Source organism: Sarcophilus harrisii, chromosome 4 (genome assembly GCF_902635505.1).
Source record: "Sarcophilus harrisii chromosome 4, mSarHar1.11, whole genome shotgun sequence".
Taxonomy (NCBI): Eukaryota; Metazoa; Chordata; class Mammalia; order Dasyuromorphia; family Dasyuridae; genus Sarcophilus; species Sarcophilus harrisii.
In genome coordinates this window covers 149,696,849-149,720,513 of record NC_045429.1, presented here as the reverse complement: position 1 = coordinate 149,720,513, position 23,665 = coordinate 149,696,849, and the positions used below count along the sequence as shown (strand labels likewise).

Below are 23,665 nucleotides of genomic sequence, written 5' to 3'. Positions count from 1 at the left end.
TTTTTCCTCCCACAATTTTAAAAACATTTTCTTCCTAATTTCACATACAACTTAGTTCAAACCCTCATCACCTCTTGCCTAGATTATAGCAACCACCTTGTAACTGGTTTCCCGGACTCCTAGCTCTTCCCATTCCAGATAATCCTAAACACTGTGGCCAAAACAATTTTCATTAATCATATAGCTGCTCATGGGATTTCCCATTTTAATCAGTAGCTTCCTATTTCCTGTAGAGTAAAAAACAATAACAACAAAAAACTTAATCAACTTCTAAAAAGTCTTATACAACCTGTCCAGTCTCTGTAATCTTACTAAGCATTCCTGCCTCCCAACACTTGCACTTTACCTAAACTGACCTTCTCTCATGCTCATTCATGACAGTCCATCTCCCACATAAGTATTACACTGACAGTCTCATCTGCCAGGAATGTGCTCTTTCCTTATCTCCATCTCAAAATGTCTCCTGTACTTTAAGCTCAACCACTATCTTCTTGATGAACTTTCTCATCATCCCCTTGTATTAAATATATTAGTATATATTTAGATATGTCCTTGTCTCTCCCATTTAGAAGTAAGCTCTTGCAAACAGGAAGTTTCATTCTATGTAATTTGGATTCCCAGTGCCTAGTTAGTGCCTAGGCACTAAGTAAGTGCCTACTTAATAATTAATATTTGTTGATTGAAAAATCAAACAATTTTGTTCCCTCCAACCTCAATGATTCCTCCTTCCAAGCTGCAGTACTGAACAAATCCTTAAAGTAAAACAAACCTACCTTGTTTTGTGTAGCTATAATGCTAGGTACTAGCAGTAGAAATTACATTTTGAAAAACCTTGTGGATTACTTTTAAGGAAAGCTATTTGCCCCTTTATTGATCATTTAAGTTAAATGAATAACATTTCTAAGTGAACCAACAGAATACTGAGTTAAGTCCAGTAAAAAAAAAATTGATCTATCTTTTAAAAAAAGAATGAAGTTGCTAATGAAGAATAAAGAGCAGCATAAACTTGAATCACAGAAAGTTGTGTATTTTTTTTTCTTTTAAAAACTCTTTTTGCAACTAGGGAAAGAATCCGGAACTCAAATGTTTAAAAAAAAAAAAAAGCAAAAAATATTGTTTTGAATCTGAGGAAAAATATTAGTTACAAAAAATAAAACAACCATTTTTACCCCACTACCTTTAAAAGATAGTTTTAAAAACCCCAACAACTGTGTAGCTGAAATATTCTTTGGTTTGTTGTGTTAATTGAGAGTATAGTTTCCATCTAATGCCTTGGCCAGTTCTGGTACTTCTAACTTTGGCTCCCTGTTTTTCAAATATATGCTTTCAGCCACAAGGGGGAGAATGGCCCTCTAGATAAGAAAATAGAAGTCCATTTTTTTTTTTTTTTAAGCTCAATGTATGTCCCAAAGAATGGTATCAATCTTAATGTGCAAAGAACAATGTTATTTCTATTACTGTAAACTGATAGTTCTAAAATACTTTTGGTCAGTATGTCACCTTCAATTCAAGCTAATAAATATATTGAACATTGCCTCTATGAAAGGGACTTTATTGGGCAAAAGATTTTATGAACTCTTTAATCCTTTTAATGGCAAATAATGTTAAATCATGTCAGAATAATGGGAAAGGGCACTTTTAATAACGTTCCAATTATAGATATCTACAAATTACTAATTTTTGCTAGAAATACAATTTTAGACAAGATTGTAAACATTTTAAAACTGATCTACACCTTGTAGACTATGACATTTTAAGACTACTGTATTTTCAGAGTTTTTTAAATGTGTATATGTATACAAACATATATGTATACATACATACACACACACACACATATATATTTTTATATACACACAGAATAGCACATAGAAGGAATCATGATATTTTGTAATAAATTGTAAGTATTAGATAACTTTAGAGGTGAAAGGTTTTTGTCCAACCCTGTTCATTTTTCAGATGAAGAAACCGAAGCTGAAAATAACCTATTTCTGTAACAGAAAATAAATTGTCCTACAACAAAACCTTCATCCCTGATGAATATAGTAAAATCCTTTGTTACACCTCTATTTTTAAAGTATATTTGTGTATTTTTTATATATCAAAAATTGAAATGTAAAGATAACCCTTTCAGAAACAAGAACCTACTAAATTTAAACATAAACTCAATAATAAATTCAAAGTATACTTACTCTTTTCTATTAAATAACATTCTTTTTTGGTAAAAAATAAAATTACTGTTTTATTCGGACAAAATTCAAAATGAGATTTAAAAGGCCAAATTAGGTTAGTAATTCATATGTAGAAAACATAAGTGCAAGGGGAAAGATGAGTAAAGACCAGAACATGACTTCAAATAAATGTATATTTTTTAGGAATTCAAAAATATTGCATTTATTATATGTTGAAACAGCATTTAGAATCCTAAGTACAATAATATTTAAAGCCAAATTTATCAAATAAAAATCTTCAACAAGGGGTTTTCTTCGAGACAAAGTAATCTCATAAACCTACTGAAATAATAATAATTCTTGAAATCAACAAATGTCTTTCTTGATTGACCTGTGCATTATTTGCACACATCATAAGTTCTAACCAAGGATCAACCCACAGGGACTTTTCCTGCTGAATTTGTCTAAATAATCATCTAGGCCTTTAAGAGAAACTAGGGGAGTCAACAAACCAACCATTCTGTTGAAAATGAAAACTAAATAATTTTTTTTAAAAAACACTTTCTATAAGAAGCTGTTTTTTTTTAAGACTTTCGTTTTCCCGTGGCAGTAGTAACTAAGCTATTTCCAACCCTGAAGACAGAAAATCCCTGAACTGCTGAAGTAGACTGAAGTCCACAGCCTAGTTAAATTTAATCCCCCATAAAAAGGTATTTTATTTTTATTAAAAGAAAGAAAAAGAAACATTACATCTTCTCATCTTGAAGAAATCAAAAGTTTCCCAAAGTTCATTTACTAGGTAGGGCCCTTGTTCATGTAGTGGTCCACCTAGAGGCCATGTAAAAATGGTCACTGTTTATATATCATTTTTACTATGATGCATGGCTTAAAATTAATTTCCCCTTGGCCCATACCTATATAGCAGCCCTCATTTTGTATGTCCATCATGGCAGTATTTGCAGTTCTACTATAGAATACTCACTCAATATAAAATTTGGTACAAAGCATGAACACTCATGGCAGATTGGCACAATACATGCAGTTGGTTGGTTTTGTGTGTTTTTCAGAATTTTATGATATGAAGCCAGTTGCCCTCATGCAGACAATCCTGTTTTTCTATTCTTGCATTATACCTGGCCTTTAAAACACATGGCTTTACTGTTTAAAAAGTTGTTTATGACAGAAAATTACTCTTAAAATAGAAGTCATCTGAATGCATGGTGAAAATGAGGCAGGATAGTAGAGCTGGGGCTGGCAGGGAAAGTATGAGGAATGTGAGGAAGATGGAGCTGATTGAGAGTGACACTGCCCATGGCTAGCTGTGGTTCTTGTTGCTGTTGTCCCAGACAGCTGAGTCTATGGGGTAATGATTCCCGATGTCCCAACGTCATAGGACTGTTCCCATGGACATTTTGGGTGAGAGAGGGAGGCAGCTGCCAAAACCCCAGGAGGTGAGAGATATCCAGAGAGGCAGGTGATGATGACGCCCTGTTCATAGCATCAGTAGGCATTGCTATTTCCTTGTGAACATTTAATCTGTCTGCAACCCCCTTAGCTGGATCAAGATCTGGACTAATTCTGGGTGCTAAGTGAGGCTCTTGCAAAGACAATTCCTCAAGGAGGTTCATATTGCAGAATCCCTTTGAACCTGTTTTGAGGGGTAGATTTTTGGGGTGGGTGAGTGGGGAGTATGAGGTAGAGCTTGGGTCATATTCGGGATGCTGAAGGTTACAAGAAGGTGAGCTTGGAGATGCTGAAGGCTGGATGGCTGCTAAAGAATCTGGAAGCGGTTGTGAGTGCTGTAGGCTTTGCTCATAGGGACCAGGTGTGCTGTCTTGTACATCTGCCTGCAAGCTATTCCCAAACCCGTTGTTCTGTACACATACACCTAAAGGAAAAGGGGACAATGTAGCAGTTCCTTCTTTGAGCTGAAATGGAGGAGAATGTGCATTAAGTGAGCCCAGCAGGTCTCCGTTTTGCATCTGGTCTTTCATCAGCTCCTGTGAGTGCGTTTTCTTGGTGTGTCGAGTAAGATGGTCTTTTCGTCCAAATCGCTGGGCACAGAACTGACACAGGAAGTCTTTGCAGCCTGTGTGGACTACCAGGTGGCGCCGAACATCCTTCCGAGTATAGAAGCATCTTTCACAATGGTCACACTGATGCTTCTTTTCCTTGGCTCCATTAGGGGGCTTTCCCCCTGTGTGGGCTTTGAGATGATCCAGTAATACCTCGGTGCTCCCAAGCTCTAGGGCACAAACTCGGCATGTGAGGTCTCCGCTGCTGGCTGCATGTAGAGCCAAATGCCGCTTGTAACCAAGCTTGGTGTTGTACTTCTTTCCACACTCATCACACCCAAAGGCCATTTTGTTGGGATCATGAGTCTGGAGATGATTCTTTAAGTGGTCTTTCCGGTGAAATGTCTTCTCACAGTGAACACACTGATGGGATTTCTGTGGTGAATGGGTGGCCATGTGCCTAGGATTAAAAAAAATAAATGGACAAGAATTTCAGAGACTTTTGAGCTAAGGAAGTTCCTATTGCTTCAGGAGAGAACTATGCAATCTCTGAAGGCAGAGCAAATTTAATTTCATGTCTATAAGGTGTGTATTATAGGAGAATACATTTTAGAGTGCATGGGTCTAGGACTGGTAATGTTATACAAGTAAATACAAAATGTCATCATAAGACATCTCCAAATCTAATTTATTTGTGTATTCCATAGGCAAATGTATCCTAGAGATATGAAATGCTAATTTGGAAATTTCTGGTTTATAAATGTAATCCAACTTAATCTCTATACCACACTGCTAATCCAAAGACACCTAAATGTCTTCTGTATAACAACATCCCCAATTGGGTGGTAATATCATTATTCCCTCTTTAATATAGAGAAAGATCTTTAAAACTATTAGAAATGAACTTTCTAGAGATCTCTTATTGTTTTCTGTTTTCCTAAGAACCTTTAAAAAAGAAAAGAAATCTGTTAATATTTCCAGTTTTATTTTGAGTTTTACAAATTCACCAATAAGATTTTTAGTCTTTTGCTTTAATATCAATCTCCCATTCTTTTCTTGTCCAAAATGCTCTTCTTTGGCCTCTGCTCCAATATTTTGATCTTTTCTATTAAAATAAATTTAAACTCCTTGAGGGCAGGAACTTTCTGGTTTGTTTGGGAAAATTTATATAAACTGATAAAGCCTAGCATAAAATTATTTTATAAGAAATAAAATTGCTGTTACACTCTAATCCTGATACTATAGAACCCACTGATAACTGGTCTGAAGGCAGAAATGAAAGTCTGTCTTAAAGCTTTTCCAGGAACTATATTGAAAATGAGCAGGGAAGGATTTCTGACAAGCTGACAGAGAGATTATATATAAACTCAGTTCCCTGCTTTACCTGAAAATAAATGAAAATGTACCAAATAAACTAAAAGAACAATAACTAAAAGAAGAGAGGAAATGTTGATAGGAAAAGCTTTCCAGGAAAAAAAAAAAGCCAGAAGAAAAACTGAAGAAATGAATAAGCAAATTAAAATCCTAGAAAATAAAATGGAATGACCACAAGAATCTGGAAAGCAGTTGGAGCGTCTAATTAAAAACAAAAAGAAAAGACAACTCTAGTTGTAAACCTGGAGTTTTTAATGAAACACTTAAAAAGTAAATCAGTGGCTTAGAACTGAAATCAGAAAACCTCATTAAAATACTAGACACTCAAAATGGTGTTTATGTAATAAAAAAAAAACTTCAAAGATATAAGAATTGTTCAAGCCAAGTTCAAAAGAAAACAAAACTGAAAGATATCCAAAAGCCGTTCTTGAAAAACAGAACTTAAAGAATCTAAAACTCATTGGCCTCACCAAATAATAATAATAATAAAACAAAGAAAATCCATCCCATTGGGGGGGGGGATAGAAAATTGTTTGGAAACATTGGAATCAAAGGGGAACATGCAATGTGAAAGACTCCAAAGCTTACAATTTGTTAGATTGAAATCTTAGGTTTTATTCTGTTTGAATCACAGATATGTGGCTGCCATACTCTGATCTCCAAAATCAAAGAGAAAGATAATCATCCAGGAAGTGACAGATAATACAGAAACTTCAGTCAGAATCACCTAGGACTACTCAATATTAATGAAAATGAAAGGAAAGGTTAGAATGTAATATGCCAGAAATTAGTGGAAAATGGTTAGCATCAAAGAATAAAAATGTACAAAGTTGAAAATAATTTTTTAAAAAATGAATCTTGATCAAAATTGATGTCTTGGCAATAAATGCAAATATGGAGAACAAATTTAAGAAAGGCAAGCAGATATGAATATCTCCAAAGGACTAATTGATCACCCTGTGCTCACATTTTGAAAAGAAGGAGAAGGAAAAAAACAAAACAAAATTTAGAGATCCTTGGGATTTTTTACTATGTGAAGGTCACTGAGGAAATGAAGAGAAACAAGCTTTGAGTTTGGTATTCAAAAAGTATACTAGAAAAGACTCCAAAAGGAGATGGAAAGGGGGATGAAGAAAGGAAGGAAAATAGAAAGAAAAAAATTTATTGGGGGGGGGGGGAACCATAGGTGAAAATGCTTCAAGTACAGAAGTGGGGATGATAGTAAGAAAGCATTTCATGGACCATATCCTTCTTAGGGACAAAGAAGAAAAAATTAAATAAAAGCCAAAAGATTATAGTAATGTGGGCTGAATTAGGATAGGGAAGGGAAGGAAGGCTATCTGAGTTAGGAGGAGGGATTAAAGAAAGGATTGGTTCAAAGAAAACAATTACTTTGGAGAGCCAATTTTTAAGAAAAAAGTATGAAAACCTATTTGGAGAGGAGGGGAAGGGGAAAGGGAAGAGCAAGGACAGGATCAGGATATACTGAAACAAAACAACAAAAAAAACTATAGGTCCTAAAATGGATTTGTTCCCCCCACCACCACTACGTCCTGCTTAAAAAAAAAAATCACAATATTTTATAGGAAAAAAACAATTTAATATGTGAAAGAGATGAGCTTTCCCATAAAATCAATAAAGGTGACAACAATGAATTTAAAAACAAAATTCTACCAATATATATACACAGAGATATGTTTATGAAAAATACTTAAAACATAAAAGGATATGGTGTTAAAAGAAAGATATTTCATCTCAGATGAATACAAAAATGCAGGAGTAGACAAAATCTCAAGGAAGGCAATGTAAAAAATGTAATCAAGAGGGGGAATAAAACAAATTATATTTTGTTTAAAGGCAACACAGATAATAAAACAAAAACAAGTCAAGTAAATCCCAGAAGATAATAAGAAATCATAGGGCTTTCTAATTAAGATAGTGGAGGAGGAAGTGTGAAGGTTCCTTCTTCATATACCTATCAAAAAACAAAGAAATATTCAAAATCTGAGGTCGATATGAAAAAAAAAAGTAGTATTCCCCTAAAAAGGCTGTTTTAATCGTAAACTTCATTTAGGGATGTACAGGAATTAGCAGATGGAAGTGATAGCCCCACCATACTCTTTTCTGGCCAGATTACATTTGCAGTACTATTCAGTGCTGGTCTATATATTTAAAAGAACATTGGTAGGTTGAACAACATATGTAAGAAGATAACCAGGAAAATCATTCCTTGTGAGAATTCTAAGAAAATACTAGATATGTTTAGCCCAGGAGAAGATTTAGGACTGACTTCAAGTATCTGAAGTGCTGTCCTATGGAAGAGAGATTCAAATTGTTACACTAGACGTATAAGAGGAAAAGGAACACTGGGTAGAAATTGCAAAGAGGCAAATGAGATTTAATAATTAAAAAAAAAAATCCTAACAGTTAATTCCCCTTCACTAGATCATCAGTTTTCATTTGTGTTATAAAAGGGATTCTTTGCATGCGTATGGGTTAGACCAGATGGCCCCTGTGAAATTGAAGATTCTGTGAAAAACAGCTAAAAAAAAAAAAGACACCCCCCCAAATAAAAATCAAGCAAAATACAAATTTTGCAAAGTGCTAACAATGAAAAAAATATATACAATGAAGCCAGCTAATGCATCAACAGAAATAGGGAATAAAACGATTCAAGATTTCCCAAAAGATTGACAAAAAGATAGTCAAAGAAATTAAACAAGACTTAAAACTAGTAAGAAAATTACAAAAATTAAGAACCTGAAAAAAGTTGTATAAGAAACTCTTACAAGGACATCTTATCCTCCCACCACTAGAAAAGCTATTCCAGTTCAATGACCAACATGGAAAATAAAATAGAAACTTGAAAGAGGAGAATAAAAAAGCTTAAAAGGTTAACATATATATGACAAAGACTAAACCAGTACACATACTACTACTATCAATAATAACTAACATTTATGTGTTTAACTATGAACTAGGCACTATGCTAAGTGCTTTGAAAATATTATCTCATTTGGTATCACAATAATCCTGGAAAGTAGGTACTATTATTAAATCCATTTTATAGATGAGAAAATTGAGGCAAACACAGCTTAAGTGCCATGCCCAGGGACACAGTTAGCAAGGTTTGAGGTAGAATTTGAACTCAGGTCTTTCCAGGCCCAAGGACCCATCCACTGCACTTAGCTGTACCTATACTACCAATAAGTAAAACATTAATTCATTTTCCCTTTGAATAAAGTTTTAACATTCCTTTGTCATTTCATTTCACAGTCATCCTAACCTCTTTTAATCAATTTAGTTCAAAGCCTATTAAATTGCAGTTATGGGTCCCATAACTAAATGTGAAAGTTGTGAAATTATATTTTATTATTAGAAAATGTTTGATTTATATACTTATCTACTTAGAGTACAAAAAATTTCTCAGGATAAAAGAAGTAGTGAGTAGAAAAAGTTTTAAGAAGCCCTCTAATACCAGCGAAGGTCAAGTGCTAGCAACCCAAAATTAGGATTTTCTACATTTTGGTCACCAAACATTGTCTTTTTTTTTCTGAGGTAAGTGACTTGCCCAGGGTCACCCAGCTAAGAAGAAATAAATATGAGATTAGATTTGAACTGGGGTCCTCCTGACTTTAGGGCTGGTACTCTATCCAGTTATGCCCTCTAGCTATCAAAGAGCCAGGGTCTTGTGTTGGACCAAAGATAAAAGAATTTGCCTGTTCTGCTATGATAAGGGACAGTGGTACCAATTCAGTGACAGAATTATGGGCACAGGTATAAAGGTAAGTCCTCTGCTTTCCTGGTATAGAACACATCAACAAAGATCTAGGACGGAAGGGGGAAACGGCTTGAAAGTATTCACTGGTGATAAGGCGTAGTAGCTGTTTGTAGGATACCCTGGAAGTTTCCAGTAAAATAATGGGGAAAAGAATTGATCTACCAGGTGTTCTAAGTTATGAACATGTTAAGAATATATCCCCATAGACTGAACATTACTAGAAAAAGAGAGTGATTATGGTGTGACCTAAATTCAAAGTTTCCTAGTGTAGAGTCTAGTCTCATGAGATGTCTGACTAGATTAAAGTATTTATCAATAGTCTTAATCATTATGAAAGAAGCTTTGGGATGATATTGTTCCCTCCCAATGAGAGGTCCATGACATTTCAAGACTTCAAAATACAGTGGAACTTTGTTTCAGAGGACTCAATGATCAGAAAACTCTGGCCTTCTTTTCTTGCTATATGGGGGGAAGATCTAAGAGTTAGAAGCAGACAGAAAGTTCACTTAATCTACTTCCTTCCTATACAGTAATCTTCTCTGTAACACAAAGGTAGGATGGTTAACAGAGATGGCCTGTCTTTTAAAGATTTCTTGTTTCCTGTTGCTGAGGTTAAGGTGGCTGAGTTAAGTATCTGACTATATTGCTGACAGTAAAATAATAATAATAAGAGCACCCTGTTTTAGTCATCTAGCCCATACCAAAGGGATTAGTTGTAAAATATATTTGTAGAGGCTCCTCAGCTGGAGAAACTCTTCAGGCTTTTCCAGACTTGTGTTTCAGGATATGCTCACACACTTGTCCCTGCTGTTCTCCTCTACCTATGTAATCACTAATTCTCTTTTGCTGAATTCTTATCCAGATCATATCTTCTTTCATTAGATGTCCCTCAGAGTTCTATATTGGGAACACTTCTTCCTCTACATTACTTCATTTGGTGATTTCATCACCTCCCGTGGATTTAATTATCCTCTCTATGCTGATGTTTCTCAAATCTATTTATCCCATCCCAAACCCAATAGTAAACCACAAAACCATCCTATGTTTTTGGGAGCAGAACAATATCAACCCCTAGAATCACGAAATCCAATAGACACAAAGGCAAAATACTGAATTTCCCACAACCAGTGAGAAAGCCTTGGTGGCAGAGCTTCCAGAAAAGCAGGGTTTGGGGTCAGAAGCTTTATTGGTGCCCCTTGAAGAGATTCAATGGGTTGGATGTGCTCAGAGTCTGAACCACTGCCCACAAAGCTGAACAGCCTCTTTTTAGAAAGCTACCAACTATCTCTGTAGAATGATGTTCTCTATCTGCACTCATCCCCAGCTAATTTAGACTACTTTTACTTCCCTACTGCCTACAAACATACCTAAATACTTCCCTTCCTTCAAAAATCCTCTCTTGACTACCATACCCTTAATATCTAGTGTTTTATAGCTCTCCTACCTTTAATAATCAGTCATACTCCTGGAAAAAGCTGGTATACTTTGTTACTCCATTCTCTACTTTCATTTTTTTCTCAACCCTTTGCAATCTAGTTTCCAAATTCATCACTCAATGCAACTGCTCTCTCCAAAGTTTTCTCTCTTCTTTGCAAAATTTGATAGTCTTTTCTAAATCCTTATCTTTTTTAAAATTTCGGTACAGAATTTTATACTACTGACCACCCTTTCTATGATATTCTCTCTTCTCTGGATTTTCATAATAGTCTTCATTTTTGGTCCTATTATTTTTAGGTGTTTGAGCACTCCACGTTCTTTTGAGGGATTATAATCCATATTATACATACTAACTGTATGTAAAGATCTGTCCTAGGTTCTTTAATCTTTTGTCTAAAAGACTATTTTTACAGAGCATTAACATAAGGCAAGGACTCATATGGTGGCCAGAAGGAGCTGTCAAGATCTCTCTTAAGGACCTTGGAACTGATTGCATGTCATGGAAGATATCAGCATGTCACCATTCAGCAAGCCATGCCCTTGTCATAGAAGGTGCTGTGCTCTATGAGCAAAGTAGAATTGAAGTAGCTCAAAAGAAACATGAGATGCACAAATTTTAAGAATCAACCCTAAATGTTCACATGAATTATTTGTGCCTGACCTGTGGTCAAGTATTCCAAGCTCAAACTGGTCTGATCAGCCATAATCAGACACACACTGTAACTTGACTCTAATATAGTGATGTCATTTTGGTTTTCTTTAAGAATGAACGAAAACAACTTATTTCTAAATCCGATTTTTCTTGTGCAGTAAGATAACTAAATAAATATGTATAGTATATTGTATTTAACATATACTTTAACATATTTAATATGTATTGGTCTGCCGCCATCTGGGGGTGTGGGGGGTAGGAGGGGAAAAGTTGGAACAGAAGGTTTTGCAAGGGTCAATACTGAAAAACTATCCATGCATATGTCTTATAAATAAAAAGTAAAAAAAGAAAAAAAATGAAAACAATCAATTCTTTTCATTCTACACTCACAAAAAGCTTAAGTTTAGTTATCACTTTCATTCAGAAGAGTCTGAGATCTATATACTCAGCTCTTGTCAACCTCCTGATCTATAGTCATGTGTCATAAACTGGTTCTTGGACACTTTGAAATGGATGCTCTATAGACACTTCACTCAACATTTATAAAACAGAACTTACCTGCTTCTCCCCTCCCCAAACACCTTCCTTTTCCCAATTTTTCTATTCCTGTCTAGGTTATCACTTCCCAATCAACCAGGTTCCCAACCTCAGAGATATCCTCAACTCTCTCTTGCATTTGTTATTTATAACATTCAATTATCTTTGGTGGTCTTTCCATTTGAACTATAGTCATTATGTTTTTCTTAGCACTGCTTACTTTACTCTGAATCAGTTTATATAGATCTTCTCAGGCTTCTCTGTAGTCATCATATTCAAAATTCCTTACACCATAGTAATGTCCCATTACATTCATGTATCTTGACCTCTTTTTAAATTGTTTTACTGATGCTGAGTTGTTGTTTTTGACATTGCTAGCACTTTCTTATGATTTCCTCTTCCCATCCCAAAAGAATCCTCTCTTGTAGTAAAAAGATATTGAGCCAGACAAATTACTACATTAGCCAAGTCTGAAAATGCATGCCTCATTCTAAACTAATAGTCTACCCACAACCAAAAGATGGGAGGGGCGTTTCATCAATCCTGTGATATTGTGAATTGTCACTGTATTTATTCAAGTTTTGATGTCTTTCAGTGTTGCTTTCCTTTATATTCCCATGATTATTTATTTGTAGTCATTCTCCTGTTTCTACTTACTTTGTTCTGCTTCAGTTCACTGAAGTCTTTCCACGTTTTTCTGAATTCTTTCTATTTATCGCTTCTTAGGGATGATAATGTTTTACTACAATTATATGCCACAATTTGATTAAGATATTTCTCAAATTAAGAGCCACTCATTTTCTCTTCAGATTGTAGCTACTATGAATAGTGTAGTTACCTATATCTATCTATCTATCCTTTCTCTCTGCCTTTAACTTCCTTTGGGTATACCTGTTATCAAGATGTCAAAAGGCATAAAGACAGTTTAATTCTATTTTTCATTTTATTTATAAGAAACAATACTAGAATACTTAAAACATACTGAAAGAACTTAATATAATTTCTTTCCCCTTTTCATTTCCTTAGTATAGTAACAATTTCAGTATTCTCCCTACTTTAAAGACCCATTATACTCTTTGACATATCTCTCTCCTTATTCTTGTTACCATTATATCCCCTCTAGTACTTTAACGAGTTCCAAGCCCAGGCACCTTTTTCTTGATGAAAGAGAGGATTGGATTTACCAGTTGTGTGATCCTGGACAAGTCACTTAATCCCAACTGCCTCACAAAAAAGAAAGGAAAAGAGATGATTGATAGAATTATCCACAGCATCATAATCTACCCGTTACAACTTCACACTTGGATCACTCTACTAATTACTAATTTGTTCCTATATTTTCCACTTCAATCTATCTTGCACCCAACAGTTAAGAATTCCTTTTTTTAAGTATCATTTTTATTTCATCATGTCACATAACTTGAGTGCTTCTGTGGCTCCCAATGATCTCTCTCATCAAATTAAAATTCTTAACCACAACTTGCCACAAACTCCTCAGGTTCTGGTCTGTTTGCATCTCTTGCTACACTACAGACTGTATAGTCTCTTTTCTTGTTAGACAAGTCTATTTATCATCTCTCCTACTTTTAAACCATTAAATGCATCTTATGTTACAGTGGAGACAAGGAAGGAGGTGGAGTGACATTCCATCCTTTTGAAAGTCTATGACTATATTGTCACTGGTTAGTCCAGAATTTAGGGCATGGGACATCAAAGAAATTTGGGTAGTTGGAGGAGAGAGCAGTTCTTGCTTAAACTGTCCAGCTTCCTTTTTTTCCCCCTCTACTTAAAGTACTATATTGAACAGACTTCTCAATTTTCTCCACCAAACCACATCCCTCTCCTCTTTCTAAATTCTGCTTAAGACACCTTTTCTATTGTCTTACTAGTATTCCAGCAGCATTATATATCCACTATCTTTCTTAAATATCTAACATTTGTGTATATCTTTAGAAATGCAATTGTCCATATCTTTCTCTCACATGTACTTAAAATTTATCCGAAGTTTTATCGTCCATATTTATATCTTAAGTATGGTCAATACTATTTTCAAGTAATATTAACATTTTAACTAGGTTTTCTGATATACCCATTTACCATTCTAGTTAGCCTAATCTTTTTTGAATAAGACCTTCTAACTGCCAATGAAGGGGCTTCTAAAATCTACACAGCATGGGGTTCTGAGTAGATATTTTAAAGTATTTACTAAGAAAGAGGTTAAATTAGATGCACCTCTTGAAATATAAGCAAAAAAGCACATTCTAATATAAAGTATTTATGTGTGTATTGCCATTTTAAAACAAACTTATGTTTTTTCTATATGCATAGGGAATCAAGAAAACATTTCATGAACAGTAAAGATTTATGAATGTAGTCCTGTTTTTTAGTCTCAATAATTCCCCAAATGTACAGCATTGCCTGTTATGAAGACAAACTCTGGGAAGTTGTGGGTATAGAGGATGAGAATTGGTTTGTGAAGAAGGTAGAAGATTGAAAGGGAAAGGTGCAAAATTTGAAAGGGGCAGGCACATTCTGCACCTTGAAGGTCATATGAGGATACTCAGTGCTTGCCTTCCAAAACACTCTAAGAACCACCATTTGGCAAGGTATGATGTGGAGATTGTGCTATGAATTGCATTAAATTTGAATGGAATAAGTCCTTCAGACATGTTCTCCCTTTGCTACCATGAGAGAAGGCACTTACTAAAGGAGCCCTCAGCTAGGTGACACAGTAGATAGTGTGCTGGACCTCATTTCAAATCCTGCTTCAGATATTTATCAACTGTGTGATTCTGGGCAAGTCACATAATCTCTTTTCCTCATTTCCCCAACTGAAAAATGGAGATTATAATAGGGCTGTCTTCCTAGAGCTGTAGTAGGGATCAAATGAGATTTTTGTAAATTACTTAGTCCAGTGCTTAATGTATACGAAGCACCTAATAAATGTTTCTTCCCTTCCTTTCCCCTTTTCCCTTTTCTTCCCCTTCCCTTCCTTTTCTTCCCCTTTCCATCCCTTTTCCCTTCTTTTTTCTTTCCTTCCCCTTTTCCTTCTCCTTTCCTTCCCCTTCCCTTTCTCCTTTTCTTCTTTTTCCCTACTCTTTCCTCTTCCCTTCCCTTTTCATTTCCCTTTTCTTCCCCTTCTTTTCTTCTTTCTCTTTCCTCCCCCGTCCCCTTCCCTTTCCTTTCCTTCTCCTTTTCCTCCCTTCCTCTTCTTTCTCTTTCCCTCCCTTCCCTACCCTTCCTTTCCCATCTCTAGCATCTAAACAGAAAGCCTCTTGCTGCTCTCTATAGGAAGAAATTCAGTATCTGCCATACCGTTGTTGTCTTTGCTGATCAGTTCCTTCCCTCCTCCCCCACCTGCCCCTCCTTTTCTGTTCTAATTTGTTCTCCCTATTACATAAAACTAATTTAGCATGCAAGTCTTGGGAATGTGATCCTTTGGGGAGCATTCAGGAGGAAGAGAGCTAGAGTGGGACTGAAGCATATAGAGTTCTGTTCAAAGAGGAAGCCAGAATCAGGTGGAGGCACAGTAATCCAACAATAAGCTTTCACAGAACCACCCCCCCACACACACAACTTACATGGAGCTGGCTGTGACCAATTTCTAAAGAGAACCAAAGTTAACAGCAGGAGAATTAAAGATTAGAGAAAGAGACTTTAACCTGAATCTGAATTATCCTTAAATCACTGCGGGGGAAGGGGGAAATAGATAAGGGAGAAGGAGAGAGAGGAGAAAAATATTTTAGCAAGCATTCTAGCCAAAATCAAAAAAAGAGGAGAGAGGAGAGAGATTATATTATGTGGGCTTTCCTGGATATTCTATCCTTGGCACTGAACCCCGTACTACATATATAAGGTAGCCAACCTACTTGTGGGCAGTTTTAAATGTTAATTAACTTTTCTTTACATCTGCCTGTTAGAGACTTCTATTTACCAGTCTTCCAATGCCTTCTTATACTGACTCTAGGGTTAGAAGGCCTAGGTTCAAATCTCACCTCTAACATTTACTGCCTCAGTAAATTTGGACAAGCCACTTAAACTCCATAGGATTCAAATTCCCTCATCTGTAAAACAGAGACAATAGGTTGTTGTGAAGATCAAATGAGATGAGACTTTTTTTTGCAGAACTTAAAAGTCTATTTAAATGTCAATGATTATTATTATTATTAGCTTCAAAATCCAAATAATCCATTTTCATCTATTGCAAATTCTGAATTAAATTAAGCATATCTTGATCATTTCAAGAACAATAACAAATAACAAATGCTTGGAGAATAATAGTATGCTGCTGAGAAAATTGTGGAGATTACATGTGTTTAACATCTGTGCATTAGTGTTCCAAAAGGGGCAGTTAAGTAGCACAGTGGATAGGAGCACTGGGCCTGGAATATTCATCTTCTTAAATTCAAATGTGGTCTCAGACACTTAGTAGTTGTATGACCCTAGGCAAGTCACTTAACTGACATTTCAGTTGCCTCATTTGTAAAATGATCTGGAGAAGACAAAGGCAAAATACTCCAGTATCTTTGCCAACATTTGCCAGTAACTTTTGCCCCAAAGGGGTCACAAACAGTCAGATATGACTGAAAACACCTGGACAACAACAAACTGTGTGTTTCAGGTATTGCACCAAGTCTGTTGATAACAAAGGTAAAAGACAATCCCTTGCTCTTCAGATCAAGAAGACTGAAAAGGTAGAAGGGAGTCAAGTTCTGAATTGTTTTGAATGTCAAACAAAGGATTTCATATTTGATCCAAGAGGTGATAGAGAGCCACTGGAGTTAACTGAACAGAGATAGGAACAGAAGTAAAATGGTCTGACTTGTGCTTAAGGAAGGTTAAGTGGAAGATGGACTGGAACGGGGAGATAACCAAAAAGCTATTGCAATAGTTCAAGTGTGAGACGATGATAGCCTGCACCAAGTGGCTGGCAGCATCAAAGGTGAGAAGGTGGCATAGATGAGAGATATTACAAAAATAAAATCATGCTGGGTCTGGATAGGATGAAAAGAGGGCAAGACATCATAGATGGAACTCTAGGGAGTCAGTCTGGGTAACTGGGAGGATGGTAGTAACATGGACAATAACAGAGAGGTTCAGAAGTAAGGAGGGTTAGGAGAAAGATAATGGGTTCAATTTTGGACCTGTTAAGATATCCCATTAGCTAACATTACTTTTATTGTGTATTATTTCTATTGTCCCTAGGGTGTAAAGGCAGAAATAATGTATCACACATTTGTACTCTCCATAGTCCTAAGCTTGTAGGAGCACCCAATAAATACTTGCTAATTGGCTTTATAGTAGATGTGTGCCCCTTAGAAATTATTTTGTATTCATTTTTTTCATTTATTATTTCCCCCTGAATAGAATATAAGCTCTTTGAGGGAAGGGGCCATTTCACCTTTGTCTGTATCCACAGCATCTAGCAAAGTACCTGGTAATAATAAATCCTTGCTGAATTGAACTGGATTGATAATGAAATAGCAGCACTTTCTGTAGGAGAAAAAAACTAGAAATGAAGTAGGGTTCATCAATTAGATAACGGCTAAAGAGTTATAGTATGTCAATATAATAGAATATTATAACACCATAAGAAATAACAAATATAAGGAATTTGAGAACCATGAAAAGATATACTGACTGATGCTGAGTAAAGAATGTAAAACCAATAGAGGAACAAAAACAATAACTACATTAATCAACATTAAAAGACATCAGAATTCAGTGCCCTACATGATTTTGCACATATAAATAATATCATATTGCTTGCCTTCTCAATGGGTAAGGAAGGGAGTGGAGGGACAAAGAATTTAGAACTCAAAAATGTTTTTTTAAGAATGTTAAAAAATAATTTTTAAAAAATCTGAATTAAGAATAAGTGCATAGCAAATCTTGGTTCCAATAGTATACTTCCCTCTGTAGAGAAGTGGTAAATTCCATGTGTTGAATGTGGCACACATTGTGAGATGTGGATATTGTGTCAGATTATTTTGCTTTTATTTTCCTTTTTTATAAAGAAGGGTTCTACATCAGGGAGGGGAGAAAATATTAGAAAGTGATAACATCTCGAAAACAAAAAAGCAGCAATGGCAACATTAGAAAGTGATAGCTTAAAAAGAAAAAAGCAGCAATAACATAAGTTTGAAAAGATATTACAAAGGGCAATGTCCCTCATGAAGTTTATCTTCTAAGGTAACATGACATCACACATTTATGATATCACACATTTATGATATACAGTACACACAAAAATATGTGAATCAATCATTAATGGTGTAGCTAGAATCTGAAGGACTCACCAAAACAACCACTACATACAAAATGTAATAAGCTTATCTTCTAACATGGCAGGAAAGAAAGCTAAAGTGGAAGTATGTTCTCACTGCCTTTTGGGATTGCCTTGTCTAAAAAGGCAGTCCTTTCCCCTGAACACTAACACATCAGAAATGTTTTGCCAATAACACTTGTAGAGGCTCTCCATCTTAATTTATTCCCTCTACTGGATATTCTGGGTCCTCAAAAGAAAGCTCCTATGGATGATTGTGATTACATTAAATTAAACAGATTTTGTACAAACAAAACCAATGCAACCTAAATTAGAAGGAAATCAGAAATCTGGGAAACAATTTTGACAGCCAGTGTTTCTGATAAATGCCTCATTTCTGAAATATACATAAAACTAAATCAAATTTATAAGAATACAAGTCATTCCACAATTGATAAATAGTCAAAGGCAGTTTTCAAACGAAGAAATGAAAGCAAGCTATATGTTCATATGAAAAAATGCTCTAAATTACTGTTGATTAGAGAAATGCAAATTAAAACAACTCTGAGGTATTACCTTACATCAATCAAATTGACTAATATAACAGAAAAGGAAAATGATAAATGTTGGAGGGGATATGGGAAAATTGGAACACTAATGCATTGTTGGTGGAATTGTGAACTGATTCAATCATTCTGGAAAGCAATTTGGAAGTATGCTCACAGGGCTATCAAACTATGCATACCTTTTGATCCACCAGTGTTACTACTAGGTCTCTATCCCAAAGTGATCATAACAAAGGGAAAAGAATCCACATGTAGAAAAATATTTATAGCAACTCTTTTTGTGGTGGCAAAGAAGTGGAAATTGAGGGGATGTCTATCAATTGAGGAATGGCTGGATAAATAGTGTTATAAGAATATAACAGAACACTATTGTGTCATAAGAAATGATGAGTAGGAAGATTTCAGAAAACCTATAAAGACTTACATGAACTTAACTGAACGAAGTGAACAGAACCAGGAGAACATTGTACACAGTAACAGCTATACCAAGTGATTATCAATTACAGTAGATTTAGGTTTTCTCAGTAATATAAGGATCCAAGACAGTTCCAAAAAACTCATGATAGGAAATGCTATCTATACCCAAGAAAGGACTAAGAGGTCTGAATGCAGAATGAAGTATATTATTGTCACTTTTTTGTTGTTTTTTCTTTCTGTTCTGATTCTTCTTCTACAACATGACTATTATGGGAATAAGTTTAACATGATTGAACATATATAATCTAAGTCAGATTCCTTGCTGTCTTGGAAAAGGGAAAGGAAAAGTAGGAAGGAAGAAAACTATGGAACTCAAAATCTTACAAAAATGAATGTTGAAAATTATCTTTACATGTAATTGGAAAATAAAATAAAATACTATTAAATATAAAAAAGAAAAAAAGGAAGAAAACTAATACACCAATGTTATTCACTTAAATTTAGTTCAGCATTGCTGCCACCCTCCCCCCAACCCTGCCACAGCCAATGATATCTTACCTGATGAGCTTATATTTGGAAATGAACCCTTTTGCACAGCCTTGCTGCAAGCACTTGTAAGGACGTTCCCCTGTGTGGGAGTAAGTGTGGATAGTGAATTTTTCCAGGGTAAGGAGTATCTTCCCACATAATTGGCAAGGATAAGTTGCCATGGACTTTGCTTTTCACCCCTTCGTCTTCAGTCTGGCTGTTGGGTTGTTGTCCCATTTAGGCACAAGTGGAAGAACAGTACTGTATACACTAACTAAATCGCAGGAGCTACACAAGCTTGAGGCCAAAAGAGATGGCACCAAGGTTCTAGGCAAATAATTTTTGCCTAGGTTTGTACCTCTGTTTCTTTTGCTTTGCTTTTTTAATCTTCCAAGTCCCAGCTTCTTAGGCAATCTCTAGCTGAGAGCTGATAATCTGTGTTTATTGAGGCACAGGTGAGATTCCCATGGTGTGAAATTGTCAAACTCATCACTACAGTTGGACCATTTCCAAGTCTCCAGATTTTATCTGTAGAGAAAAGAGAAACAGTTCCTTTACATTACCTACTTCAAAAAAACATTTCCCTATCAGCTATGATCAAATACCTAGAAAGAAAAGTGAAACTCTATGGGCTATAAAAACCCTTTCCAATATTCTTCCATTGGAGGATCATGCCATATTCTGACTTTCACCAAAAAAGCTACAAGCAGATTTTCCAGGGTCAAAAAGATGGCTGAGACAAAAAGCTCAGATTCTTTTTTGAAAATTATATTTTTTCCCATAAAAATGGCCCTATACACAAAGAACTTTGCTTTCAATTCACCATTCAGCTCAGTAGTCTGGATTAAAGAGAGAAAAGAGGCCAAAAAAAAAAAAAAAAAAACCCAACAACCCATCACTACCACCATCCACTGTATATGAATTGCTCATTCATAAACAAAATCAGTCCTGCTTATTCAAAAACTGGGATGTCCCTCTCCTCATATTGTAATTGCTATATAAACTGTTTAGCACACCTGTTTAAATTTCCATAAGACACTGAGATAAGAGTACATTTGTATTCACCTCATCTTATTTGGTTACATGATTACTGTGCAGCAAGACTGGTAAAAGCAATATTTTATCTGAGTATAACTATTCTTTACATATTGGATTGCAATGAATTGGCAATTTGTGAAGATGAATATTATTAGAATAAAAACAAATGACCTACATATTGGCTAAGGCTGATTACGTATGGGCTTATAGGTGCCATCCTCATAAGGACAGTTTACAATTGCATCATTGGAATTTATATAGAAGCATTAGTGTTTACAAAATACATATATGATCTCATTTGAGCCAAGATAGAACTAGGTTCTAGTATTAATTGTTTTACAGGTAAGCAAACTGAGGCTGAGAGATGTTAGGTCACACCTTTAACTGAAGTAGGAAATATCCATGGTGAAATCTGAACCCAAGTTTTCCTCACTCTAACCAAGCCTGGCAGTCTCTCTGCATTCCTGTCCATTAGGAATACAATCGCCAGGTTAATCTTGAAGGTTTAGTTTAATACCTCAGTCTTTCCTCCTTCCTCAGCTCCTGTCTTCATATTAAGGGCCTTCAACATATAAAGTGATTATCCCTCAATTTATTCCTTACAGTTCCTCAATTTATTCATTTCACAGGACTTGTTCCTCACTCAACCATAACCATACACAAAGATGATCATGATCTTATCATCTCCTGCAAATACACCATCTCCATGTTCATGAACTCTGAAATTCCATTATCTGAGCACAAATATACTATCATTCTATCCTTTCCCTCTCAACATCAAATCATGCTTTTTATTCATACATCTCTTAACTGCCTTTTCAGACATCTCAAACTAGATGTCCAGTAGACATTTTAAATTAAACATGTCCAAAATCAAGCTCATTACTTTCACCCTAAACCCTCTTCTCCCACTATTACTATAGAGGGATCACTAACCTCCCAGCCCTTTGGGCTCTTAGCTAGAAGTCATCCTCAACTCCTATCTCTTTCCCCTCACATCCAATCTGTTGCTGCAGTCTGTCAATTTTATCTATGCGATATTTCTTCTGTACTCATTCTGTACTCTAGAATTCTGGCACACAGAAAGAGTTTAATAAATGTTTATTGACTGACAGCTCTGATAGCATGTCACATCCCATTCAAAGAACTTCATTAATTCCTCATTGTCTTACAGCCTCCTCAGATTGCCTATTATTAAACATCTACATAGATATATATCATAGATCCAATTAACTGATGAAAATATATTTTCCTACTTCTTCCCTACACAAATTTTTTAGGCTAGTCATATTCATCTGCTCATTGTCCTACTATATATATGGAGTCACAGAATTGTAGAACCATAAGAGACATTCAAGATAACCTGGTTCAACCACGCCACAATTTGTAGCTGAGTCAGGACCTGTTACAGGTCCCCTAAATCTTATTCTAGGGCTTTTTGTAAAATAAGCACATTACCTTCACTAGCTCATTCTGGTCTCATAGCTTTGCTTACAATATTCGCTTTGCCTAGAATGCCTTTCTTCCTTTACTTATTTGAAGCCTTCCTACTCTTTAAAGAGCTGTCTTATACTCTTTTTCATTATCTTTTCTTTGGGTCTTCTTGATTTGACTAGTATTGAAATGGAAAAATGACTAATATGGAAACACTTTAAATGATTGTTGTTTATCATCTCAGGTAGAAGGGTTGGAGTGATAAAATTTGGAACTCAAGAAAAACTTTTTTAAATATTAAAGACTCTTTTAACATATAATTGGAAGAAAATAAATATTATTTTAATTTTAAAAAAATTTTTCCATTCCTAAAAAAGAGATCTACCTTAAATTCTACTTTCTTCACAAATATTCCCCTCATCATCGCAGATTACTGTGATCCCTCTTTTTTTGGAACAGAAAAGTACAACCTTAAAATGCTAAATAAATGTAAATTATTAGCAATCGAAGTATATGAATGAGACTCATAATCTATGTTGCTCAGCTGACACCTACCTGCAGGTGGCATATTGTCAGCTATATTTTTCTATAAAAACTTCATCTCTATACTTCAACTATAAGCTCCCTGAGGTCAGGGAATGCATTTTATATATAACATAATGCCCCAAAGGCATCCTGATATACTGGATAGAGAACTGATCTACAAATTAGAAAAATCTGGATTAAAGTCCCACCTCTGACACATGCTAGCTAAGTGAACTAAGCTGGGAAAGGAACTAAACCTATCAGTGCTCCCATGGAACTCTCTAATCTTATAATTGAAGAACAAGTATTCATCTGCATTGGTAAAAAGCCGTTTCCTCATATGGAATTTCCCAGACCAATAAAACCATAGGTTCAGTACAAAAAAATTTCATAGCCTCTAATACAGTAAGCTTATGCAATAAATAAATGATTGGCTGTCATCTGGGTAAGTGAAAATCCATGGAAAGAAGAGCAAGATGTAATTATGACTATTCTGTGAAACACTAGAACAAAAGAATGAAATTCCAACTGATTCACAAAACTGACAACTTCACTATAAAAGGACATTAACAGAACATACATCCCTACAGGTTAGTGTGATTAAAGAGAATACTAGAGTGTATTTCAAAAGGTAAGATCTGAAAAAAAACAAAACAAAAAAACAACCTTTGTTTGTATCGGAGAGAAAAACTTTATTTAAGAAGAAATAATGTAAATTTCTGAAAGAGTTGGTGCTGCTAAGCAGCAACCTTAGCTATATAGAATCCTTGGGCAATTAGTTGTTCTGGGTACCTTCCAACCAGAAGTTAATCCTTTTAAAAGTCCAAACTTCTACATTTTCACAAGCTGAATCTTATATCTTGATAGCTTGAGATAGTCATCATTAGCATTAATCATTGTGAAGCATCTCAGTAATAGTGAAAGA

The 23,665-nt window shown here is 35.3% G+C and overlaps 1 protein-coding gene across 4 annotated transcripts in view; it reads right to left on the bottom strand.

Annotated features, from left to right (window-relative positions):
- Positions 1-2,985: 2,985 nt before the first annotated feature.
- PLAGL1 (PLAG1 like zinc finger 1) overlaps positions 2,986-23,665 on the bottom strand; it is a 139,165-nt gene continuing 118,485 nt past the window's right edge. For 3 of the 4 annotated variants that reach the window (XM_023503243.2, XM_031937674.1, XM_023503244.2), the window contains exons 5-6: positions 19,774-20,271; positions 2,986-4,646 (exon numbers count right to left, since the gene is read on the bottom strand). In XM_023503243.2, the coding sequence (XP_023359011.1) occupies positions 3,377-4,646; positions 19,774-19,925 (1,422 nt within the window). In that variant the 5' untranslated portion in view covers positions 19,926-20,271 and the 3' untranslated portion in view covers positions 2,986-3,376. The remainder of the gene's footprint in view (positions 4,647-19,773; positions 20,272-23,665) is intronic. The other variant, XM_031937675.1, reaches the window with a different exon arrangement.